The following is a 22,980-nucleotide window of genomic DNA, read 5'->3' on the forward strand; positions in this document are numbered from 1 at the left end:
CATTTTCTCGTGATCTTTCTTTTTTTCTCTTTCTACAGGTAAAAGTAATAATTGTACCTTTTTTTGTTGCTTTAAACCTAGACATTTCCAACGGGATTGCCAAAATACCTACTCTTTTCTAACTTCAAATATCACCTTCTTGTTCGACCTCTATATAGAAAAAAAAGAACTTGGGTAAATCATTTTTAAGACACCCTTTTGGATTTTGAAGTGATTTTTGTGGAAAAAAAGGAGTCTTGGAGATACCCTTTTGGATTTTGATGAGTTTTTTTGAGGTAAAAATGGAGTCTTGAAGATACCCTTTTGGGTTTTTGAAGTTTTTTTGAGGTAAAAATGGAGTCTTGATTATTCCCTTCTGGATTTTGAAGTGGTTTTTGTGGAAAAAAAGGAGTCTTGGTGATACCCTTTTGGATTTTGAAATGATTTTTGTGGGAAAAAAGGAGTCTTGATCATACCCTTTTGGATTTTGAAGTGGTTTTTGTGGGAAAAAGGAATCTTGAAGATACCCTTTTGATATTTGAAGTGATTTTTGAGGTAAAAATAGAGTCTTGAGCATACCCTTTTTGAAGTGGTTTTTGAGGTAAAAATGGAGTCTTGATCATACCCTTTTGGATTTTGAAGTGATTTTTGAGGTAAAAAAAGGAGTTTTACAGATACCCTTTTGGAATTTGAAGTGATTTTTGTGATAAAAAAAGGAGTCTTGAAGATACCCTTTTTGATATTTGAGCTTAAAAAGAGAATGGGAAATTGTGGAAGAAATGGAGGTGTTAGACAATACATAAGATCAAAAGTTCCACGTTTGAGATGGACACCTGATCTTCATCATTGTTTTGTTCATGCTATTGAAAAACTTGGTGGCCAAGACAGTAAGTTTTTAAACTCACTAATTTTCTCTTCTTTTATCGAATGAGTTAGTGGTAAGTCCTGCTTACATTCTACATAACATTGTCGTACTTGTTTTTGACTTTTTGTTTTGGTGCTAATATATGTATAGAGGCTACTCCTAAGCTTGTTCTTCAAATGATGGATGTGAGAGGACTTACTATTTCTCATGTCAAAAGCCATCTTCAGGTTAAAGATCTTTTTTTTTTTTATATAAAGTTTGTAAAGTTCAAGACTTTATTATAAGTAACACTTGTTTACATGAAAACAGATGTATAGAAGCATGAAGAGTGATGTCAACAAGCAAGGTATATATATTAATGTTCATTGTTATACTATACTAGTAGTATATTAAATGTTCTTTCATTATGGATTAATTGACCATATCTTTTTTGTTTCCTCTATTAGACTTTCTTGATCTTTGCTTTTTTTCACATTTGTGCATATCTAACATGTAAAGCATGTTTGTGGAAATAATCTCACTTTCATTTATTGCATATCCTTTATTTCTTTCCCAATGAATGCATGGTTCTTTTCATTATCAATACATCATAACATACTCGGTATAATTTCACGAGCAACATCTTAATACATTGCAATATACATAGACTTGTGGGAATAAAAAGATTGTTTCTGATAGACTCAGGATAATTCCACAAGTGATGTATTGAGATGTTGACTTGTGATAGTAAAAAGATTGTTTCTGATAGACTCTAATCGTTAACATTTTTTGTTGTGTTTGACAAATAGCAGAGAGAATGAGTATTCAACCAAGAAAACAAGAGTCTTTAGAGGATCTTGGTTGTCATTATCAACAACAAGAAGAACAAGAAGATGAAGGGTGTGTTGAACAACAAAAGCTTTTGGTTTACCAATATCCATTATCTTTTAGCAGCAGCCCCAATATGGAGAGAACAGATTCTACACCATACTTTAACAGTGTTCAACCAACAAAAAGGTGATTTTGTACTCTTTGTTGGCCTCAGTTTCCCATGTTATAAAGTGGTTTTTTGCTAAGAAACAAAAAAGGATTTTGCATTTATGAATTTTGATATGGCATTATTCTCTTTCCTTTTAAACTTTTTCAGACTCTTATATTGATAATCTAAAAGAAATTTTAGTCGGCGGGGTAAGAATAATAATCTCTAATTATTTTTGAAGTTATTTTTTTCAGTGTTTGGTAATTGATATTATTTAGTCTCAAATTATTTTTATTAATATAAATAGTAATATAGTTTATCTCATATATTCCACGAGATAACATAATCTCATACAATATTCTTGTCTATATCATACCACCAACCAACTGACCCGTTAAAATATAACTATAGTTATATTGCTCAGACCCTTCGTAAATGTGGTTGCACCCATATTAAACCCTCCAAAAATATTGTCTCACCCATAATGAATCCTAAAAAATACATACTCCTATCCTTTAAAAATATCTGATACACATCCGATAATATTTTTAATACTCTACACATAAAATGCATTCGCACGTCAAATAACATTGACCATGAAAAAAGTCTTTAGTTCTACATACATTGTCAATCATGTTTCTCGAACTCTCCAAAAAAGATTACCATACTCATATCATATCCTTTAGAAATATAACACACATCAATTATATTTTTAAAGAATTCGAGCAACAAAGAGTTATAGATAACAAGTGACATTAGTAACTTGAAAAATAACAACTTTTTGTTTGATGAATTTATTTTTTACAGGGCTAGAATAGAGAGGTGCAGCAGCCAGAGAATACGTGAAGCAGTGAGCAATGAGTACAACAGTAGAAATGATTATAATATCCATAGTATTATGGCAGATGAGAAAATTGAAGCAGCACAACCATTGTGCAATAGTACTACTCATATCTTTAATCCTCTTACAACAAGCAATGAACTTCAAGAATCTCAATTTTTCAAGGTACATATCCCAATATACTTTTTTATTTGTTTGTTCAAATTAAACTGCTAGTTATAAGTCTTGGTATTAGGAGTAGTAGTAGAAATAGTAGGGGTAGTTTCCTTTGTGCAGCTTTTTTTACTATAACATAAGGTTGAGTGTACTATTTGTGTTATTAGAGGTGGAGTCGAGATTTTTTTAGTTTATAGATTTTGAATTCAGGTACATAATAAAGAGGACTTTTAAATATAAATATAGAATTTGATCAACATTTTAACATATAACATATCTTATTGCACGAAGAATATGCTTACGTATGATTCTTTTTGTTTAGTTTTTAAATATTCAGAATTTTAATCTCATAATATTTTCTTTGTTTCAATTTATGTGAAACTGCTAGACTTAGCCCAAAGTGTAAGAAAAAAAGATTTTTTTTTTGAAATTTATAGTATAAGATGTTATTTGACAAATTTGTGTGATTATAAATCATTCTATTAGCGATAATAGAGAAATCTTTACTCAATATATAGGAATGTAACATACGATTTGAAACAGACTAAAAATGAATTTGGATGGAGAGAGTATTGAGTTTATATAATCTAGTTTAGTTTTGATAGTTAGTCAAATTATAAACTCTAAAAAAAAGCTTAGAAGTGTCACATAAATTGAGACGAAAATAAAAAGGAATACTATTTAATTTTGGTCTACTTTGAAGTTCCAACTCTAGTCATACATCATACTTCAAATTTTTTTTCTTCTTTTTGTCTAACTTTGCCAGTAAATTCTTTGCTTGAATCTTCAACATGGTGTCTACAACTGGCAAAGCCTATTAAGTCTTCATTCTATAGGGTATTAGGTACACTAGTAAGTAGTTGACAGATAAAGTTAATGTTGCTTTCTCTTCTCTTGTTTTTTCCTACTTTTTTCTAATAATTTTTTTTTTAAATTGTTTTTTTTTTCCTTAAGAAGAAAATAAATTAAGTATGGTTAGATACATTGCCTCCCCCCCCCCCCCCCCACCAAAAAAAAATTTAAAAATTGGAAACTAATACTAACAAGTTTCAACATAATAATAAGTACAAAAAAGTGGAATTAGCCACGAACTTCGTCGCTGAAGTGCTGATAGTTGACATAATTTGTTGCTAATCCTTTGATAAATAGGATTATCGACGAATTTTTGCTGTCTAGCTACTAAAATTTTGTAGTGCTAATTCTTGTTTCATGGGAGTTGCATGCCTCATTTTATAGGTCTATTATCTCGTTTATTATGTATATTTACCAATAGTTATAACTTTTAAGTGATCTGGTCGTTCAAATATATCTACGTCGATATTAGATATAAAATTTCAAATATATATATTATTTGTTGGATGGGTTGTTGAGAGTATTTATTGTGCATTGGTCATGTTTTGACATGAATAAACATGTTGATAGGGAAATGGAATTTCCATGCTTGGCAATTATATTCCAACATTAATTAGTCTTTCTATACTACCTAAGTTTTTGTATTTTCTTCATACAGTAACCTCAGCATTTGACAAATTTTTTTATGGTTGTTAACATATAGTACATTTAGAAAACCATGCAAATGTGGAAGGGAAATTGAAGAATATTTCAAAATCTCTTTGAGATCTTATATTATAACAAAAAAATCCAAGTGGTATTTAATACATATAGTATGGTACAACAAATATGAAAGCAGCAGTGCATTTATTTTGGTGGACCATAATTATTTAATAAGTAATGAGTAGTCTTTTTGGTACATTTTTTTTCACAAAATGAGCAGTGCATTAAGATATTTGAAAATTTTCTTCATATAACATTAAATAAAAATAGACCTTTTGGCTTTTGGACTTATTAGAAGATAATTCACATTCAACAACATTTGTTGTGGCATTACCAAGAAAAATAATCTCTAATTTTAGCCAAGTTAGAGTTAAAGGTCAAAATTATTAGCTATGTTGTTTAAACTTTTTAGAATAAATCATTAGGTACATATCTGATCCTTCGAAAGTTATGTACTTGACATCATAAGTTATATTGCTCTTTATGGTTGGACTATATATCTTATCATTACAAAATATGTTAGTTTACAATTAAGTTAAACCTTTATAAACGAACAATGTTTAGATAATCAATGATCTACTTAGTTTAACATGTTAAACTATACTGATAGTATGTACATCAATTTTTTTGTTGCTTAGGTATTGAAGACACAAGATTCAAGTAGGGATTCATCAAAGAGATTCAAATTTGAGGGCTCGATGAAGATAGATAATATTCGAGAAGAAGAAGAGGAGGATGAACGTGGATTATCGTTGTCTCTCTCATTGCATCGTCCTACGACTCAGAGAAGCAATGCATCGTCCATAATAAGTGAGATTAGTGAAACAATTTCTTCATACTCAGGAGGCTTAAACTTGAATGTTTGGCATTCTTCATCTGAAAAACAAAATGTTAATCTTAATCTATCTATTGCATTATGAAACTTAATTACAAGAAAATTAAATTCCCCCTTAGGTGAAATTTTGAGATTTTATTTAGTCTTTATATATATTAAGGGGTGAATTTTTACTTTTTTAACTGTAGTGTTTCTCTCTCTCTCTCTCTCTATCTTTTTTTTTTTTTTTGGTTATTATTTTTTGTCTTTTTGTTCATGTTGATATTAGAGAAACACTTCAGTAAGTTGAGTGTATTGTAACTTTTATGTAATTTTTATATTTTATGTCTTTTTGAGTAATCTAGGGTTTCATATTTGTCTTACTATTATTTTGTTTTGTTTGTAACATTAAAGATGGTGTTGTATTGCACTTTTGTCTTTTTTTATGACTAAAATGAATAATACTAAAGTCATATTAATGTACAATTTTGTCAATCATGAACTGGAAAATAATTTCTTTTTTACATATTTGTTGAATTGGTATAAAAAGTAAGATTTAAGACGATAACAATAACATGTTCAACGTAATTTTATTGATATAGTTTGAAAAAGGTAGAATGTAAGTATACTTTTCTTTTGTAGGGTAGAGAGGTTAAGAAAAAAATAATAAGAAAAAAGGAAAAATAATCTTGTGCTATCTTGCTGTGTATCATTTAGAATCGTTATAAATATAATTAATACTCCCTCCGTCCCTTTTTAGTTGTCCACTTTAGAAATGGCACACAGATTAAGGCAACAATGATTAGCACAGTGAAGTTACAATTTTACCCTTATGACAACTTTTCACTTCAAAATTACAATAACTTATTTGAATTAAAGTGAAATAAATTGGAGGGAAACAATATACACTTTTACAATTTTCAAGAAGTGTAAATAAGGGTATAATAGGAAAAAATTTGTTGTCCTTTCTTGATTTGTCAAAATGGACAACTAAATAGGGACAACTAAAAAAGGAAATATGGACAAGTAAATAGGGACGGAGGGAGTAAATTTTAAATCTTGAATTGGCTTCTATCAAGAATTGTTATAAATGTAATTCATAAATTTTAAATCTTGAATCGTTGTTTATCATGCTGATATCAAATGAGTAACTTGGTCATTTATGTTTAGCTTTTCTAAATCTTGAATCGGCGTCTATCATGCAGATGTGGGTGTTCATGGTTTGGATAAAAACTGATCCAAACCGAAAAACCAAACCAAACCAAACCGATTAAATGAACCGATTTAATTTGGGTTTTGATTTGGTTTGGTTTTAGATTGTTAAGAATCGATAGTCATTGGTTTGGTTATGGTTTTGTTCGAAAAAAATCGAAAAATAATTGAACCGAACCAACAAGTTATATACATAAATTTTATTACTATACATACATAATATATTATATTCATAAACAATTTTAAAGATTTTATAGATGTTTCATCAAAATTTATTTATAATTTACTTATGAAAGAAAAAATGTCCAACGTGAGAACATTTTTCTTATTGGTTTCATGTATATAAATGTCTATGGAAATTCATTGTGGGACTGAAAATGTCATTGTCTCTTCCTTCTATGCCAAAATAGTGAATTTTGAAGTTTTATTCAGTAAATTTAATTATCCAAAGTTCTGTAATGCCAGTCATTCTAACTATTTTTTCGTTTGAATGGATTGTTGTCACTTTTTTCACGTTTTGAATGAATTGATTCTTTTATTTTTATGTATGGTTAATAACCGAATAACCGAACCAAACCAAACCAAAATCGAAAACAACTAAACCGATAAATGTATATTATATTTGGTTTGGTTTGGTTTTAATAATTTTAAAACCGATTAAGTTGATTTGATTTTGATTTTGATCAATAATCAACCCAAACCAACTCGTGAACACCCGTACATGCAGATATCAAATGAGTAACTTGATGTCTTGATCATTTATGTTTAGCTTTCCTAAAATTCAACTTATCATATGTTTTCTCTATTTTATCACGACAAAAAAATAATGACTGGTATAATTATTTTCTGCAAAATATATAATGCAAAAATATAGTGGCAGATACAAAAGAGAAATTTGTAAGTAACAACAACTTATAGATTAACTTACTTAGAAATATTAATACCCATATTATAGAATTTCCCAACAATAAATTATTGATACCATCCTCTCGAAAATTTATGAATATATATTGTTTGACCAACTAGTTTATTAATATGCTCAAAATATATACAATATATATACTATCAAAGTATATAGTGCATATAAGTATATGTATATTTAGTATAATCATACATTTTGTACATATTTTGTAAATCAATTGACTGAAGTGTTTAATTGAAGCCATAATTATTCCATTAAATTAAGAATAGAATGTAATAGGGCCCATGATTTTTGACTCTTGATCCAAGTGAGACACCAAATTAGGTAAGATAGTGATTGAATTTAGCAACATACATGAATTATAATTAATTATACATACTCTTTAATTTGGTGTTCATGTACATTTGGAAAAGTACTTACAATTTTGTCAAACCTTGACATGCAATATTCCTCAGAAATAAGGTAAGCATTACGTCCACCCTAGCTTTTAATCATATGGTATGCTATGAATAATATATAGTAGTGACCGTGGGTTATTTTGGTGTTCTAAAAAAAATACTAATTTTAATCGGACGATCCAAAAGTTACCAATTTTATAGGTTGACTTTTTTGCTTCGATTTTTGTATTATATGTTGTTGCTACTGTTTTTTTTATTCATAATTTTCAATATGGCTTCTTTATTATTACTATATTTCCTTTTTAATACCCGATTTTGTTTGTTTTATTTGAGCTGAAGGTTTATCACAAACAATCGCTCAATCTTCACGCGAAATGGATAAGATTGAGTACAAACTATCCTTCCAAAATTCCACTGAATATATGATAGTGTTGATATTTTCAATATGATTTTTTGCCAAAAGATAATCTTTCTTGTATTTCTAGTTTTTTTTTATATGTATATAATAACAAAACTTAGAGGTGATATAAAGAAATATATTAAACATGGAAATGTGATGAAAAATAAGTAAAGACTTTTAGTAAACTTGAAATTGTGAATATGAGTCTTGTTTCGTGGAGTTATAATAACCATCAATATCTCATTTATCTAGTTGTAGTAAAGGTTGATATCTTGTAAATATATTTTTTATATAGATATGGTGGTTATACATTTTTAAAAAATATTTTTAAATATTTATTTAATCATGAATTTTGATCTTCAAATAATTTCAGTCGCATAACTTTTAAAAAAATCATGTAACATACATGTTCAAACACAATTTCAATCTTCAAAAAAACGATTACAAAAATTCAATATTTGCATTTTAAGTTTCAACTTCAAAAGTCATGTTCAAACGAGAGTTAAAGTTACCTGAGATTTTTTGAGATAAAAACTGTCACCTAAACTCTTCTAGAAGTGTGACAGAGCGAACGTTATCACTTAGGAAATTCAATATATAAGAAAAAAATACAAGAAGAAGCCGAGAGATGTAGTAATTATTATTGTATACATAAATAACAATTTTCATATAATATTATAATTCTTCGATGAAAGAAATTATGAATGAATTCATTACAGCTCTTGTCTAGTTAATTTAATTAATATGTGCACAAAATGAGCCACTAATGAAGAGCTAACACTTTGACAAAACTAGATATGCAACATTGTGATAAAACACTCGTGCACAAAATAGGTCAATTATGGATGTTTGATGTGACATTTAATTTCTTATATTATGCTAATTTGAAGTAATAATCCAAAATTGGATCCCAACAAGTACTATTTTCTTCTTGTTTTAAACTTGGGAAGGGTAGGAACAAAGGAAAAAAATAATAATTTTCTATTGCCTTGCATTGAAAACCTTTTAACTTTTTTCTTTTAGTAGGTTTCCAAATAAAAATATATGGGTGTTGTTTTTGGTATGAAATATTTTTCAGAATATATATTCAAATTTTTCATGTAATTTGGTTGATCCACTGTTGAAAAATATTTTCTTTAGGAAAACAAGTTGCTTACCATGATTGAAATGATATTTTAAGTTCATTGTTTCCTTTTTACCCACCGGATGCCCCAACCCCCCACCACTTGACTATATTCCACCCCCAAAACCATGAACCCCTACTCCCTGCCCGCTTTATCTGATCTTACAGTATTTTTCTAGATAACATATAATTGTTTGTGTGAAGTAATATTTTTTTTGGTTACTTATCAAATGCTAGAAAATATGTATAAAGCATATTTATTTTCCAAAAAAAAATAAAAATTTCCTTGAAAACCAAACACACCCTTAAATGTAAATTCCCCTTATTTTTATAAGTATTAAAAATTTTATTTATTTGCATGAACGATTCTGACAAACAACCTGCTAGCTACTATAAATTGATCTTTGACAAAATAAAAGTTGTGTTTTCTCATTTGGTCAATTTTACTTGACCAAATTAGTAGCCATGTTTGAATATTGTTAATTAAACAAAAAAGGGATAGAATGTTACCTAGAGAATGGAAAAAGCTCTAATTTAAGACTTTTAGGTAGGAATATTGTTCAAGATAAATAATTGTAATAAGGTCAAAGATCACAGCTATATAATCACATGCATGATTATTAATATAATTATTTGCAATACATTTTTCAAGGAATTAGGGTTGGGAATCCTATGGTCTATTTTTTATGACAAAAATTCAAATATAGTATTCTATGCAATTCACACAATGGAAGGTTATTCCATAACAGGTTGGCAATATTGACTTTGATTTTAAAAGTTTGCATTTTTAATTTATTGTTTAGCGATAAAAGTTATATATAGTGTGTCAGCTTAAGTTTCCTTTCTATGCCCTTCGTCACATTCCTGACTCTGTCGGATTATACTATTTGATCAGTTTCACTCATTTGAATTGCTATTTGATCGATTTCACTCATAAAAGGTGTTAACTATCTGATCAACCAATCTTTTATCTGAACTTTAAATTATGTGTTCATAAATACATTATGGTTCTTACTGATGTATTTGAGTGTTGTATATATAGGAACTATAATACTAGGATTTTAGTTATGTACGTTTATGTCCATTCGGGAATATTCAATGATAAAAAAATAAAAATAAAAAATAAATAAATATATATATATAAGAAATTTATGTCATAGAAGTAATTTAGGACAATACTTTTAATTTAAAAAATCAATTCCAAGAGTTTGAACATTAGACTTTTGGTTAAGGATCGAGGGAATCAAACCATCTCACCCCAATCCATGAATTTTGGTCAAGGGTCAAGGAAAAATCTAACCATCTCACCCCAATTCATGTTGATTGTATAGTGATTTGAACTATGACACCCCAAATCTTGTATTTTCACCTGAATGACATGTTTTGTTATATAAGTAAGAGGTTGGCAAAAGTTTATGTTTAGTCATATATTGTCCATAGATTACAAAAGTTAACATCCCTTTCTTTATAGTTTTCTAGTTCGATTAAGTGGCTTCGTAACCTTAATCTACTTTTTTGCTTACTGTAGCATATATATAGGCCTTCGCCATTCAAACGGCCACTTCGCCCCTCTTTTTTTTTGAATTGGAAAGAGCGGGGTCTTACTTATTCAGGAGGATGAAAGTCAAATAAAAGGATCAGGGAGCTTTATGATCATAGAAAGAGAAGGGGCATGGTTGATGTGTCACTGGGTCGGTGGGGGGAATCCGTAGGAAGGGGGGATGACCCGCCTAATTTACATCAGAAATCGCCAACATGAACAAAAATCTTTTAATGAATTAATTTTTTTTTCTGTGCGTATAGATGTTAGTTATATGTATTTTTAGTACAGTATTATATTGAAAGACCATTAAAAGGTATTATGAGACGCACATCGTTTTAGTTTTTCATTTTAGCAAGTGTGAGAAATTGCATATTGTAGAATATTTTACGGTGCTTAGATTTACTTTTAAAAAGTTAATAATGCTTCAACTATACACTAAAAATAAGTTACATACGTCAAGAGTTTTTTAGAAATAGTCTCTCTATCTTCATAAGGTAAGACTAAGGTTTGTTTCAGCTGTCTCTAGATGTAGAACTTAAAGAACCATACCAGGCTCTTAGAAAAGTCTTCTCATCAACTCTGTATCTTTCGAACCACATGGGGATTTTCAGTCTGGATGCGTACACTTTATCCACTAACAATCGGTTGACGACACAATGAAAACTTTTTTCTTCAAATTGGGGGTAGGGGAAGTAGAAATGGATGAGGGGATTATAAGGTAGGCAATTGAGCCCTCACTAGTAAGATGAAAGTTCAAGTAGCCAACCAACTTAGCTATTAAGATTTTCTTGACACTGTGAAAATTCAGTTTGGGATAACGTTAATTATTATTGTCGAATAATTAAATATAGTATTAAACTTCTTAATAAGAAAAAAAGATTTTCAATTTTCATTTTAGCAGCTCATTTTATGAGTTGGATAAGTGCAAGTGTGGTACTGAAAAATTGGGCCTAAGCCATAGGTACCAAGCCCATGATTATTGGGTCGATTCCATGCCCAAAATACAAAATAATAATTTGCTTAGATTGAAGGGAAATGAAAGAAAAGTAAAGAGCGATTATGTTTAAATCTTTCTAAAATATCAGTATTTTGCGAGTTTCACATCTAAAGTACTAATAAGTGTTTATGTTATCCCTTTGAACTATAACTCAATTTGGATTATAACCCTTGATTGAATGTATATCAAAATGTTTGGGATAACTTGTGAGAGACACGTGAAAGATGAAAAAAGTCATAAAAATGAATCTCACGTGGCACAATCAATTTATGATAGTTCAAGGGATTCAATGAATACCCAATAATTTAGGTATGAAACTCGTAAACAATGATAGTTTGGGAGGGGGAGGGTAACCTACTCACACACAAAAAAATTCACGTGTACTACCACTTTGCAGGAGTTTTTGGAGTTCAATATTCATGTAACATGTATTATTTCTCTGAGGAGTATTTTAATATGAGTTCATGATAATTAATAGTCGAGGGAGGTCCTGTGATCAACAATCAATAGTTTAGGTATGAAGTTAGGGTCATGTGATCACCATCAATTTACTCAAGAACTATTATTCCAAAATTATTTTTTGTTTGAATTTTCACATATTGTTCTTCTATATTTAATTATTCCCAGTTAATTTCATTTTGGCTAGTTACAATTTCCATGTTAAATTTAAAAAGTTAAAATGGCTAGTTACATACATTTAAGGAATAAAAAGTTAAAATAAGCTAAGATTGTGTAAATAAATGGAAAAAAATTGACTCTAATAACAACACACTCAATTAATTAACCAAAACCATCAAATTTCAGAAACTGAAAAGATCAATTTCCGAGTACATACATTTTGGTTTCTTACTAATTTTTACGATGAAAATCAAACAGCAAAAAAAAAAAAAACATCCATTATTTATAAGTAATATTAATTAATTTAGCATTTTTTGGTGCAGAAGCAACGGCGACGGAAACCACGGCAATGACCACCAGTAAAGCCTTCAGTCTGACAAACAGCAGCACAGTTGCTCTGCTTCCTCACGCACGGCCCCTTATACTTGTGACTTGGGGACTCGCAGGTCCATACCTCCGCCAGTTCTGTAAAAATTACATCACCCGTAAATTTGTTATAATAAGTTAAATTATAATAATAATAATAATAATAACATAAAAATTATAGTGTTTATTTTGTTTGTAAACATAAGTTGTTGAATTTTAAAGAGTTTTACCACTTGTGTCTCTTTTGTTAGTTTAACTATTTGATATTTGAAATACAATAGCCTTGTTAATTTAGATTGACGCTGCATAAGGTAAATAGCGTAAAAATTTCTTATTACATATTTTTTTCATTTTCAATATTCTTGCATTACATGGAAGTACTTTAATTTTAAGAATAGATTTGGTATATGTCAAATGTTTTAATTTTTTCTTAATTTCTTTTGTTTAATGAAAAATTTTGTTCATCGCTAATTTCTTATTATTATTTTTTTACTAATGAAATATGCTTATAATTCTCATCCAAAATTTCTTTTACATCTTTTTTGAAATTATCACACATGATCTTTCTTTAAAATTCTAAATTCTAGTTACCAAAACAAGCGTGTATATATATATATATATATATTTCTTTTACATCTTTTTTGAAATTATCACACATGATCTTTCTTTAAAATTCTAAATTCTACCAAAACAAGCATATATATATAATAAAGGAAATAAAATTAATTTCACTGCATAACCTAAAACATAAGAAAAAATCAAATTATTATGTAAGTAAAAGAAAAATACCAATAGCAAAAACCAGCACTAGCACAAGAAAAAAAGCTGCCAACAATTTCTTAAAGTCAGCCATACTCTTTTCTTTCTGTGTGAAAAACAATAAAGATCAATATTATTTGTGGAAATTAATTAAGAGTGATGAACCATCAATATAAACAAGTCTATATATATATAGTATGGGCAGTGGGCTAAATGGTATAGTATTATTTAAACTGTGGGTGGTGGGTTGGCTTACTTTGAATGATCTAGAATAAAGTTAACAATACACACACAGGGGCGGCTCTGAAGGCTTGGCCAGTGAGGCCATTGCCTTAGGCCTCAAAAATTTGAAGGCCCCAAATTTATTTAAATTATTGTTATTGATTTTATTATATATTAATATAATTTATATAAATAAAATTGTTATTGTATATTTTTTATTATAATTTGTTTGAGAGTATTTTTTATCAATAAGTTCATAAATTCTCATAATCTTTTCACTCATTATTTGATATATTTGTTTTAACTTCCAATTTTAAATTTTATCATTTTTATATAGGAGCTAAGTTATATATATTGATAACATAATGAATTTTTTTCAACCTTTTCTTAAACTGCGTGAACACAAAAACATTCATGCACAAGTTTCCTATTCGTTTTAATTTAATATATTATATGAAAATTTTATAATTTGTTTTAGCTATTCACCAATGAATGCTACTCAATGGAATGAATTATATCATTTAAATTGATCACATATTTGATAAGAAGGTGTATATCTTTTTGTTACTATCCATGTTCAAAACTTCAACTATTAAGTTATATATGTTCTTTTCTTTTTCTTATTTGTGATGATAGCCAAATTAAAGTTTAAATTTGAATTTTGAAGCTTAACATCGATAATCCATCACTTTATTTTTTGTACTCTTCTTCCTTTTCTTTTTGTGTGTGAAAATTGTTATTTTTGTCTTAAATGATTAATCTATTGTGTAGAAAATAATTTTTTTTTGTTAGTGTATAAACTTTATAAAATAAATTTAAGGGCCTCTTAATATGATTTTGCCTTAGGCCACGAGATCTGTTGAGCCGCCCCTGTTAACACACACACACACAAACACACACACACACACACACACACACACATATATATATATATATTATTGTACTATTGAAGTAATTTTAAGTAATTTTTTGATAATTATGATGTTCATATCAGTTTATACACATATTTAGTCTAATTTTATATATGTGATATATATATATATATATGTTATCTTCTGCTAACACATATATAAGATAACTATGTCCACGTCTAAGTCTTAAGCATATATAAAAAATTACCTAGCATTATTTTGGCTAATTGAAAATTTAATTTAAATTTTATCGTTCTTATTTCACTTCATTAACAGTAGCCGACGCCCTTGAATGCAAGTAAATCCCGAAGATGATTTCGTTAATTAGTAATGAGTTTAAGTTATATTATGATACCGTCACAACGCCACTATATATACGATATTTTTATACTATGAGGTTGTAAGGCTTATTATTACAAATACTTTCTCTTAATTTCGAGATTACAAATTTTATATTTTAAGAAGGCTTACATGTAGATATCTTTTAAACTACTCGTTTATATAATATAGAAAAACATTTACCCTGAGAGTTTATATAATTTATGCTCATTTGTAAAATGATAAAAATAAAATAAAAAAGTGATAAGTAATAAGCTATTACAAATTAAAATTAACCAATAATATAAAATTATTTTTGCTACCAACATATATACCTTAAATTAATCCTTATAAAGGTTAAAGAAGAATATGTACACCTACTATATTGAATTATGACAGCTCAATATGCACTAATTCTTGCTTTTTAAAAATCTTTTGGGATTGAATATATTTTCCTATTTTAGCAAAATCTTCCTTTATCCCCACCAAAAATAATAAAATAAATAAAAGAAAGATATAATGAGCCAAAAAGGAAAAATATAAAAGTGTTTTATTCACTTTAGAGGCCTAAAAAAGGTGTGTGATCGGATCTACATTCTATCTAAGCTTTTATAAAGTGTAAAATAATTAATCTCGTTTGGCCATCAATTATTTTTTTGGAATATTTTTAATTTATTTAGAAATTAATATTTGTTCATAATAATTAAGTTATATTTAACTATATTTAAGTATGAAGATTATTTCAAATATTCTTTGCAAAAAGTATAATCAGGCATAATTTTATCTTTACTTTCAACTTTATTTCCTTAAATTCCGAACGTTTCAAAGCTAGCTCATGCTTTTAATAAGAGTTTGTTGTTAGTGACTACATGACAGTTTGTTCTGTAGATAACCTAGCCAATTTTTTATTTTATTTATATAATATTTATTTTATGAATCAAATTTCACTTTTCTTACTATAAGGCAAATGATTTGAAGAAATTCAATTATCGCGATTAATATGTTTTTCTTTTCTTCTAGATGGTTTTTGCTTTTGGTTCTCAAAATACATGATACAATTTTTCAAATTGTTATTTCACACTTTTGATTTTTGTACATTATTATATTTTATTATATGGTGAAGAAAGCACTAATATTTTTTATTATATTTTATGATTAAAAATTTGATTAGAAATATCGTTTGCAAGAAGAGTTGAGTACCTTCTTTTAGTTAATCAAAGATGGTATAATCATGTTTATGAACTTTAATAAAATTTATAATTACATGACTTAACATAATATAATCTCTAAAATTTCCTACTATTTGGATTAATTACCAAAAAAAATAATCCCTTTTTTCTTCTCTCTCTTAATATTTGGATACATCACTCCACCTATACATTACAATTTTATTTGTGTACAGTGTATCTGGTATAACTGTTATTGTTGATACATAACCCCAATTATTTCAAACCTAATTCAATATGAATTTGGTTTGTAGTTATGTATCTGATGCATAACTTATGTATCGTTTGCTATGTATCGGGTGAAGGAGATACATAAACCCAATTATTTTTTGTTTGAATTTTCACATATTGTTCTTCTATATTTAATTATTCCCAGTTAATTTCATTTTGGCTAGTTACAATTTCCATGTTAAATTTAAAAAGTTAAAATGGCTAGTTACATACATTTAAGGAATAAAAAGTTAAAATAAGCTAAGATTGTGTAAATAAATGGAAAAAAATTGACTCTAATAACAACACACTCTATTAATTAACCAAAACCATCAAATTTCAGAAACTGAAAAGATCAATTTCCGAGTACATACATTTTGATTTCTTACTTATTATTACGATGAAAATCAAACAGCAAAAAAAAAAAAAAAACATCCATTATTTATATTTTATTTTAAAAAAACACTCAAATAAGATGTCAATTAATTCGCGAAATAATATTAATTAATTTAGCAGTGTTTAGTGCAGAAGCAACGGCGACGGACACCACGACAGTGACCACCAGTAAAGCCTTCAGTCTGACAAACATTAGCACAATTGCTCTTCCTCACGCACGGCCCCTTATACTTGTGACTTTGGGACTCGCAAGTCCTTCCCTCAGCCAGTTCTGTAAAAGTTACGTCAAACGTAAATTTGTTATAATAAGTTAAATTATAATAATATAAAAGTTGTAGTATTTATTTTGTTAGTATACATAAGTTGTTGAATTTTAAAGAGTTTTACCACTTGTGATCTTTTGTTAGTTTAACTATTTGACATTTGAAATACAACTGCCTTATTAATTTAGATTGACGCTGCATAAGGTTAATAGCGTAAAAATTCCTTATTACATATTTTTTTTTTCATTTTCAATATTCTTGCATTATAAGGAAGTAAAGAATACATTTGATATATATATATATATATATATGTCAAATGTTTTAATTTTTTCTCAATTTTTTTTTATTTAATGAAAAGTTTTGTTCGTCGCTAATTTCTGATTTTTTTTACTAATGAAATATGCATATAATTCTCATCCAAAATTTCTTTTTTGAAATTATCACACATGATCTTTCTTTAAAATTCTAGAATCCATCAAAACAAGCAAAAAAAATAAATAAATAAATATATATATATATATATATATAACCTAGGTAATTGTAACATAAGAAAAATCAAATGTAAGTAAAAGAAAAATACCAGTAGCAAAAACCAGCATTAGCACAAGAAAAAAAGTTGCCAACAATTTCTTAAACCCCGACATATTTTTTTCTTTTTATGTGAAAAATAATAAAGATTACTATTATTTGTAGAAATTAATTAAGAGTGATGAAACCATCAATAAAAACAAGTCTTTATATAGTAGTAGTCTTATGTATGGGCAGTGGGCTAAATAGTATAGTATTATTTAAACTGTGGGTGGTGGGTTGGCTTACTTTGAATGATCTAGAATAAAGTTAAGAATGTACACAATATATATATATATATATATATATATATATATATATATTACTATACTATTTAAGTAATTTTTCGATAATTATGATATTCAGGTCAGTTATACGCATATTTAGTCTAATTTTATATATGTAATAGATGTTATCTTCTGCTAACACATATGTAAGATAACTATGTCCACGTCTAAGGCTTAAGCTGCATATATAAAAAATTACCTAGCATTATTTTGGCAAGCTGGAAATTTAATTTAAATTTTATTGTTCTTATTTCACTTCATTAACACTAGCCCATACCCTTGAATGCTAGTAAATCTCGAAGATGATTTCGTTAATTAGTAATGAGTTTAAGTTATATTATGGTACCGTCACAGCGTCACTATATGTAAGAGATTTTTATACTATGAGGCTGTCTTTGCTTATTATTACAAATACTTTCTCTTAATTTCGAGATTACAAATTTTATATTTTAAGTAGGTTAACATGTATATATCTTTTAAACTACTCGTTTTTATAATATAGAAAAACATTTACCCTGGGAGTGTATATAATTTAAGCTCATTTGTAAAATGATAAAAAAAAAAAAAAAAAAGTGATAAGTAATAATAACAATAATATGCTATCACAAGTTAAAAGTTACAAATAATATAAAATATTTTTATCACCAACATATATACCTTAGATTAATCCTTATAAAGGTTAAAGAATAATATGTACACCTACTATATTGAATTATGACAACTCAATATGCACTAATTCTTGCTCTTATAGGTTATTAAAAATCTTTTGGGATTGAATATATTTCCCATTTTAGCAAAATCTTCCTTTAACCCTACCAAAAATAATAAAATAAATAAAAGAAAGATATAAAAAGCTAAAAAGGAAAAACATAAACGTGTGAATATTCACTTTAGAGGACTAAAAAGGTGTGTGATCGGATCTACATTCTATCTAGCTTTTTAAAAGTGAAATAATTAATCTCGTTTGGCCATCAATTATTTTTTTGGAATATTTTTAATTTATTTAGAAATTAATATTTGTTCATAATAATTAAGTTATATTTAATTATATACAAGTATGAAGATTATTTCAAATATTCTTTGCAAAAAGTATAATCAGGCATAACTCTATCTTTACTTTCAACTTTATTTCCTTAAATTCCAAACGTTTCAAAGCTAGCTCAGGCTTTTAATAAGAGTTTGTTGTTAGTGACTACATATCAGTTTGTTCGAGAAAATGACATAAATAGTCCCTTAACTATAGGAATAGGTCTAAAATGGTCCCTTAATTATACACTTAACGGATTTAGTCCTTTAACTATTCAATCAGTTTTAGTCCCTTAACTATACACTTACCGATTTTAGTCCCTTAACTATAAACTTATCGATTTTAGTCCTTTAAGTATTCAAAAACTTATCAGGTTTGTTCTTTGTCCATTTTTTTTTAATACAAATAGCTTAGATTTATATTAATGGAATCCATGCCTCAAGAAAAAAATGAAAGTCGAATTGTATAAATTATTAAATGCACACAAAATATACAAACAAAAGTATTTATAGCAAAACAATGAAGCGTAATTAGGTAAACACTGTAACTATGAAGGCTAATTAAATTTTATCTCTTAGCTATTTACAAAAAAAATCGTTATACTTAATAGAATTGGGCGTGTGAGACTCAATTTATTTTTTGACACATGGACAAGTGGGCCATTTATGTACTTTTCTGCTTTAAAACAAGAACTTTCTACAACTAACAAGAGAGAGAAAATATATTTACACATAAATTGTGTTGAACAAATATAAAAAAGGGAAAATGGTATGAAATAGCAAACTATTAATTCAAATTAAATGTTATAGCCACAGTTTATTTTAATTGTAATTCGCAGCAAACATCCCCTTTTTTTGCCATCTAATTCGATATACAATTAGCCATTTTATACATTTCGGTATAAACTGTATAAAATGCGTTTGTGTTTGTACAAAGCGAGAGAAAAGTTTATATACCAATACAAATACATATATTTTTATCCTATACACTTATAATTATACAAATACAGATCTTATTATACAAATTACAATGTATAAATGAGTTTATACAAAATTGAACAATTTGTATAAAATTGGATGTTTATAGCTAATTATACAAATCAAAAGCTCCATAACAAACATAAAATTTGCTATGGAGCGCAATTATGCAAACTATAGCTCTAACATACAAATATAATTTTTATGTTTGTTATATGTGAAAGTTGCTCTATAAAAATGCAAGAAAAATTATGTGTGTTTGCTACTTTTTTTAATCATTATTAATATTATATTAATTTGTGGGATTATACCGGATATTATTGTTGTTATAGTTGTATGTTAGTTTGACAAATTTATTTTGATATGATATTTTTTTTGTGTATTCATGTTGTGTTTTTTTTAAAAAAAAAAATCTTTCATAATTATTGTGATTTTAAAATGTAGTCATTTAAGCTTATATTAAGGTTAATAAACTAAAATAAAAATCTATAAATACATATGTAAACAAATATTATATATATTTTTAAAAAGATGTTACATAGATGGAAGACAAAAAATGATAAGGGTAAAATAAACTTTCATATGAAAAAGGGAGGAGAATGATTATTTTTAAAAATTGAGAAAGAAATTTGATTTTTAAACCAAAGTTAAGGGTGCAAATGATTGTCATTTAAAAAAATAAATACAAAAAAAATTCGAAGAAATTTGATATATGAAAAACTAATAGCATACAAAAGTTTATTATATCCCATTCTTGTTTCCATGTTACAATTTGTTTCTGACTATGTCATCCTAGAACTTTCCTTTAGTCAAGTGCCCTTATTGATTATTGTTTTAATTTTCTTTTTCCATTTTTTTAACTATTAGAATAATTAATTCTAGACCAATATGTTATAAGAAAAACTAAATTAAGATTAAAAGCTAAACTAAAAAGAAATAAATGATATTTATTTATTTTTGAAAAAATAAAAACAAAACTTATATCTAAGATATGATTTCGATACTAATTCTACAACTAACATTAACTTGCAAAGTAGATAATGACTGGAATTTTTTTTCAATAGTGATTTCTTCACGTCCTCCTCCAATCAACACTCGAATAAACTTGTATCGCATGATTATCACTTTTAGTCCGAACTTAAATCTGTAAATTATAATTCTTGGACTTCAATATGTAAAACCTGTTTCCTGAAATACAATTGAAAATAAATTAGAAATGTGAGATAATTTGAGTTGAAATTAGAGGATAAAAGGAACGAGAGATATAAAAAGTGATAAAGTTTTTGTCAAAGAGAGTTAACCATTTTTCTTTTCTCTTCCTTTTTATAGTTGGTAAACACGGCATAATTGAGTTTTATCTTTTACTCACATTTATTTGTTTAATTCAACTAAAAAATTAATTTATTAGGTTAGATAAGTTGGATAGAAGGGTTATATTGGAAGAAATTAGAATAAAATTATATACACGCATTAGGTATCACTTAAGATGCTAAATATGAGAATAAAATTAAGGATAAATATATCAATAAAATTGAATGGAGAGTACAAATATATCAAAAAAATATGGCAACCCATAAATTTGGAATGCATAATTGTAACTTTTCTTAGACCAGAAGTTATAGGCCTTGATACAATTGAGTAAAAAGTATTTAACGTATAGATAACATGATTGAGTGTCAACAATTCTTTGAGAGATTGAATTACTTACAACATTTTTAAGTAAACCTAGAATTATACTCAAATCACAACTTTTCACCAAACTTTTTCCTATTATTGACCTAGGAATTGAGGTCTTAACAACAATACGTCCTTGTTTTTTTATTCTTCTTTTTCTTGTTGGTTTTTTCTTTTGGTTCTCACATTATTAGAAACGAAAGGTTTCTCCCATCGTAAATTAATAGAAAATTTGTGTAATATAAAACATAATTTTCCTATTCATTTTTCATTTAACCAACTTATTAGAAAAATGCATAGTGAGAAATAGATTCTTATTAAAATAGTGAAAAACTTTTCAATTTTTTCATGTGAAAACATTATTCTCTTTTCCTTTGTTACAGATTCAATTAAAATATTTGTGGGAATAGGCATTAAATGTTTTTTAGTAGAAAAATAATGTTTTTTTGATAGTGTGAAATTAAAACATATCATGAAATCTTCCAATAATATATTACTACTAGGATAGTGGATTTAATTTAAATATTATTAAAGTCGTAGGGCATCTTGACCCAATAATTCAAGAAGCGAAATAATGTACTATGAAAAAAAACCTATGCATTCCTACTTGGAAATTGAATCTTCTCAACGTTTTCATTCAGTGTTCAGAATTATAAAAATTGAATAGATTTTCCCATTTTAGCAAAATCTTTCTTTATCCCCACCAAAAATAATAAAATAAATAAAAGAAAGACATAAAGAGCTAAAACAGAAAAAAACATGAACGTGTGAATATTCACTTTTAGAGGCAAACTTTTTTTCTGATTTCTTGTAAAGCTGTGTGATTGAATCGGCATTTCAAAGAGTGAAATAATTAATTGTACGTTTTGGAAATAAAAAAAATGTGTTTTTTTTTTTCGAAAAAAAAGAAGTTAAAAACGATATTAGAAATTAGAGTTGTGTTTGGACATAATTACAATTTGAAAAAAATGTTACTTTGCTTAAAGGGTGTGAAACACCTCAAAAATAATTTTCCTATGGCTATTCTATTGTGATTGCTTACTTTTTTTTTTTTCTTCTCATCTGTTGTTCAATACTTGTATTGGAGTTCTATTATATCGGATTCTCATCGGGTATAGCCCCATCTACATGTAGCGCTTTCTATCAATAATTTTTCATATTCATGGCTCAAACTCAAAAACTCTTATTAAGGAGGGTTGCGATTTACATTTTAACAAACTAAAGGATAATTCAAAAATGTCTATAAAACAAAAAGATTGTAGACTATGTCGAATGTATTTGGTGTAGAACATTCTGGATACTCCCAATTACTATGTCGGGTCAGAATTCTTGATAATTTGGGCTTTGTAGTTGGGCTACTCATTTAAAACATATAAAAGACGGTTGAGGAACTTTAT

General features: G+C 27.3%; 3 protein-coding genes across 3 annotated transcripts; 1 reads left to right on the top strand and 2 right to left on the bottom strand.

Annotated features, from left to right (window-relative positions):
* Positions 1-680: 680 nt before the first annotated feature.
* LOC125818824 (putative Myb family transcription factor At1g14600) lies at positions 681-5,445 on the top strand. The gene is made up of 6 exons (XM_049498343.1): positions 681-866; positions 995-1,071; positions 1,154-1,190; positions 1,633-1,840; positions 2,610-2,808; positions 4,992-5,445. The coding sequence occupies exons 1-6, from the start codon at positions 740-742 to the stop codon at positions 5,271-5,273; spliced, it is 930 nt and encodes a 309-aa protein (XP_049354300.1). The 5' UTR covers positions 681-739; the 3' UTR covers positions 5,274-5,445.
* Positions 5,446-12,684: 7,239 nt separating this feature from the next.
* Positions 12,685-13,599, bottom strand: LOC125818821 (defensin Ec-AMP-D1-like). The gene is made up of 2 exons (XM_049498339.1): positions 13,536-13,599; positions 12,685-12,845 (listed from the first exon to the last, which is right to left on the bottom strand). The coding sequence occupies exons 1-2, from the start codon at positions 13,597-13,599 to the stop codon at positions 12,685-12,687; spliced, it is 225 nt and encodes a 74-aa protein (XP_049354296.1).
* Positions 13,600-16,901: 3,302 nt separating this feature from the next.
* On the bottom strand, positions 16,902-17,695 carry LOC125818741 (defensin J1-2-like). Its single transcript, XM_049498253.1, has 3 exons — positions 17,632-17,695; positions 17,224-17,226; positions 16,902-17,059 (listed from the first exon to the last, which is right to left on the bottom strand). Exons 1-3 carry the CDS (start codon positions 17,693-17,695, stop codon positions 16,902-16,904), a joined length of 225 nt encoding a protein of 74 aa, XP_049354210.1.
* Between the last annotated feature and the right edge of the window lie 5,285 nt (positions 17,696-22,980).

Source organism: Solanum verrucosum, unplaced genomic scaffold, assembly GCF_900185275.1.
Source record: "Solanum verrucosum unplaced genomic scaffold, falcon-dt-bn FXZP01000252.1, whole genome shotgun sequence".
NCBI classification, from domain to species: domain Eukaryota; kingdom Viridiplantae; phylum Streptophyta; class Magnoliopsida; order Solanales; family Solanaceae; genus Solanum; species Solanum verrucosum.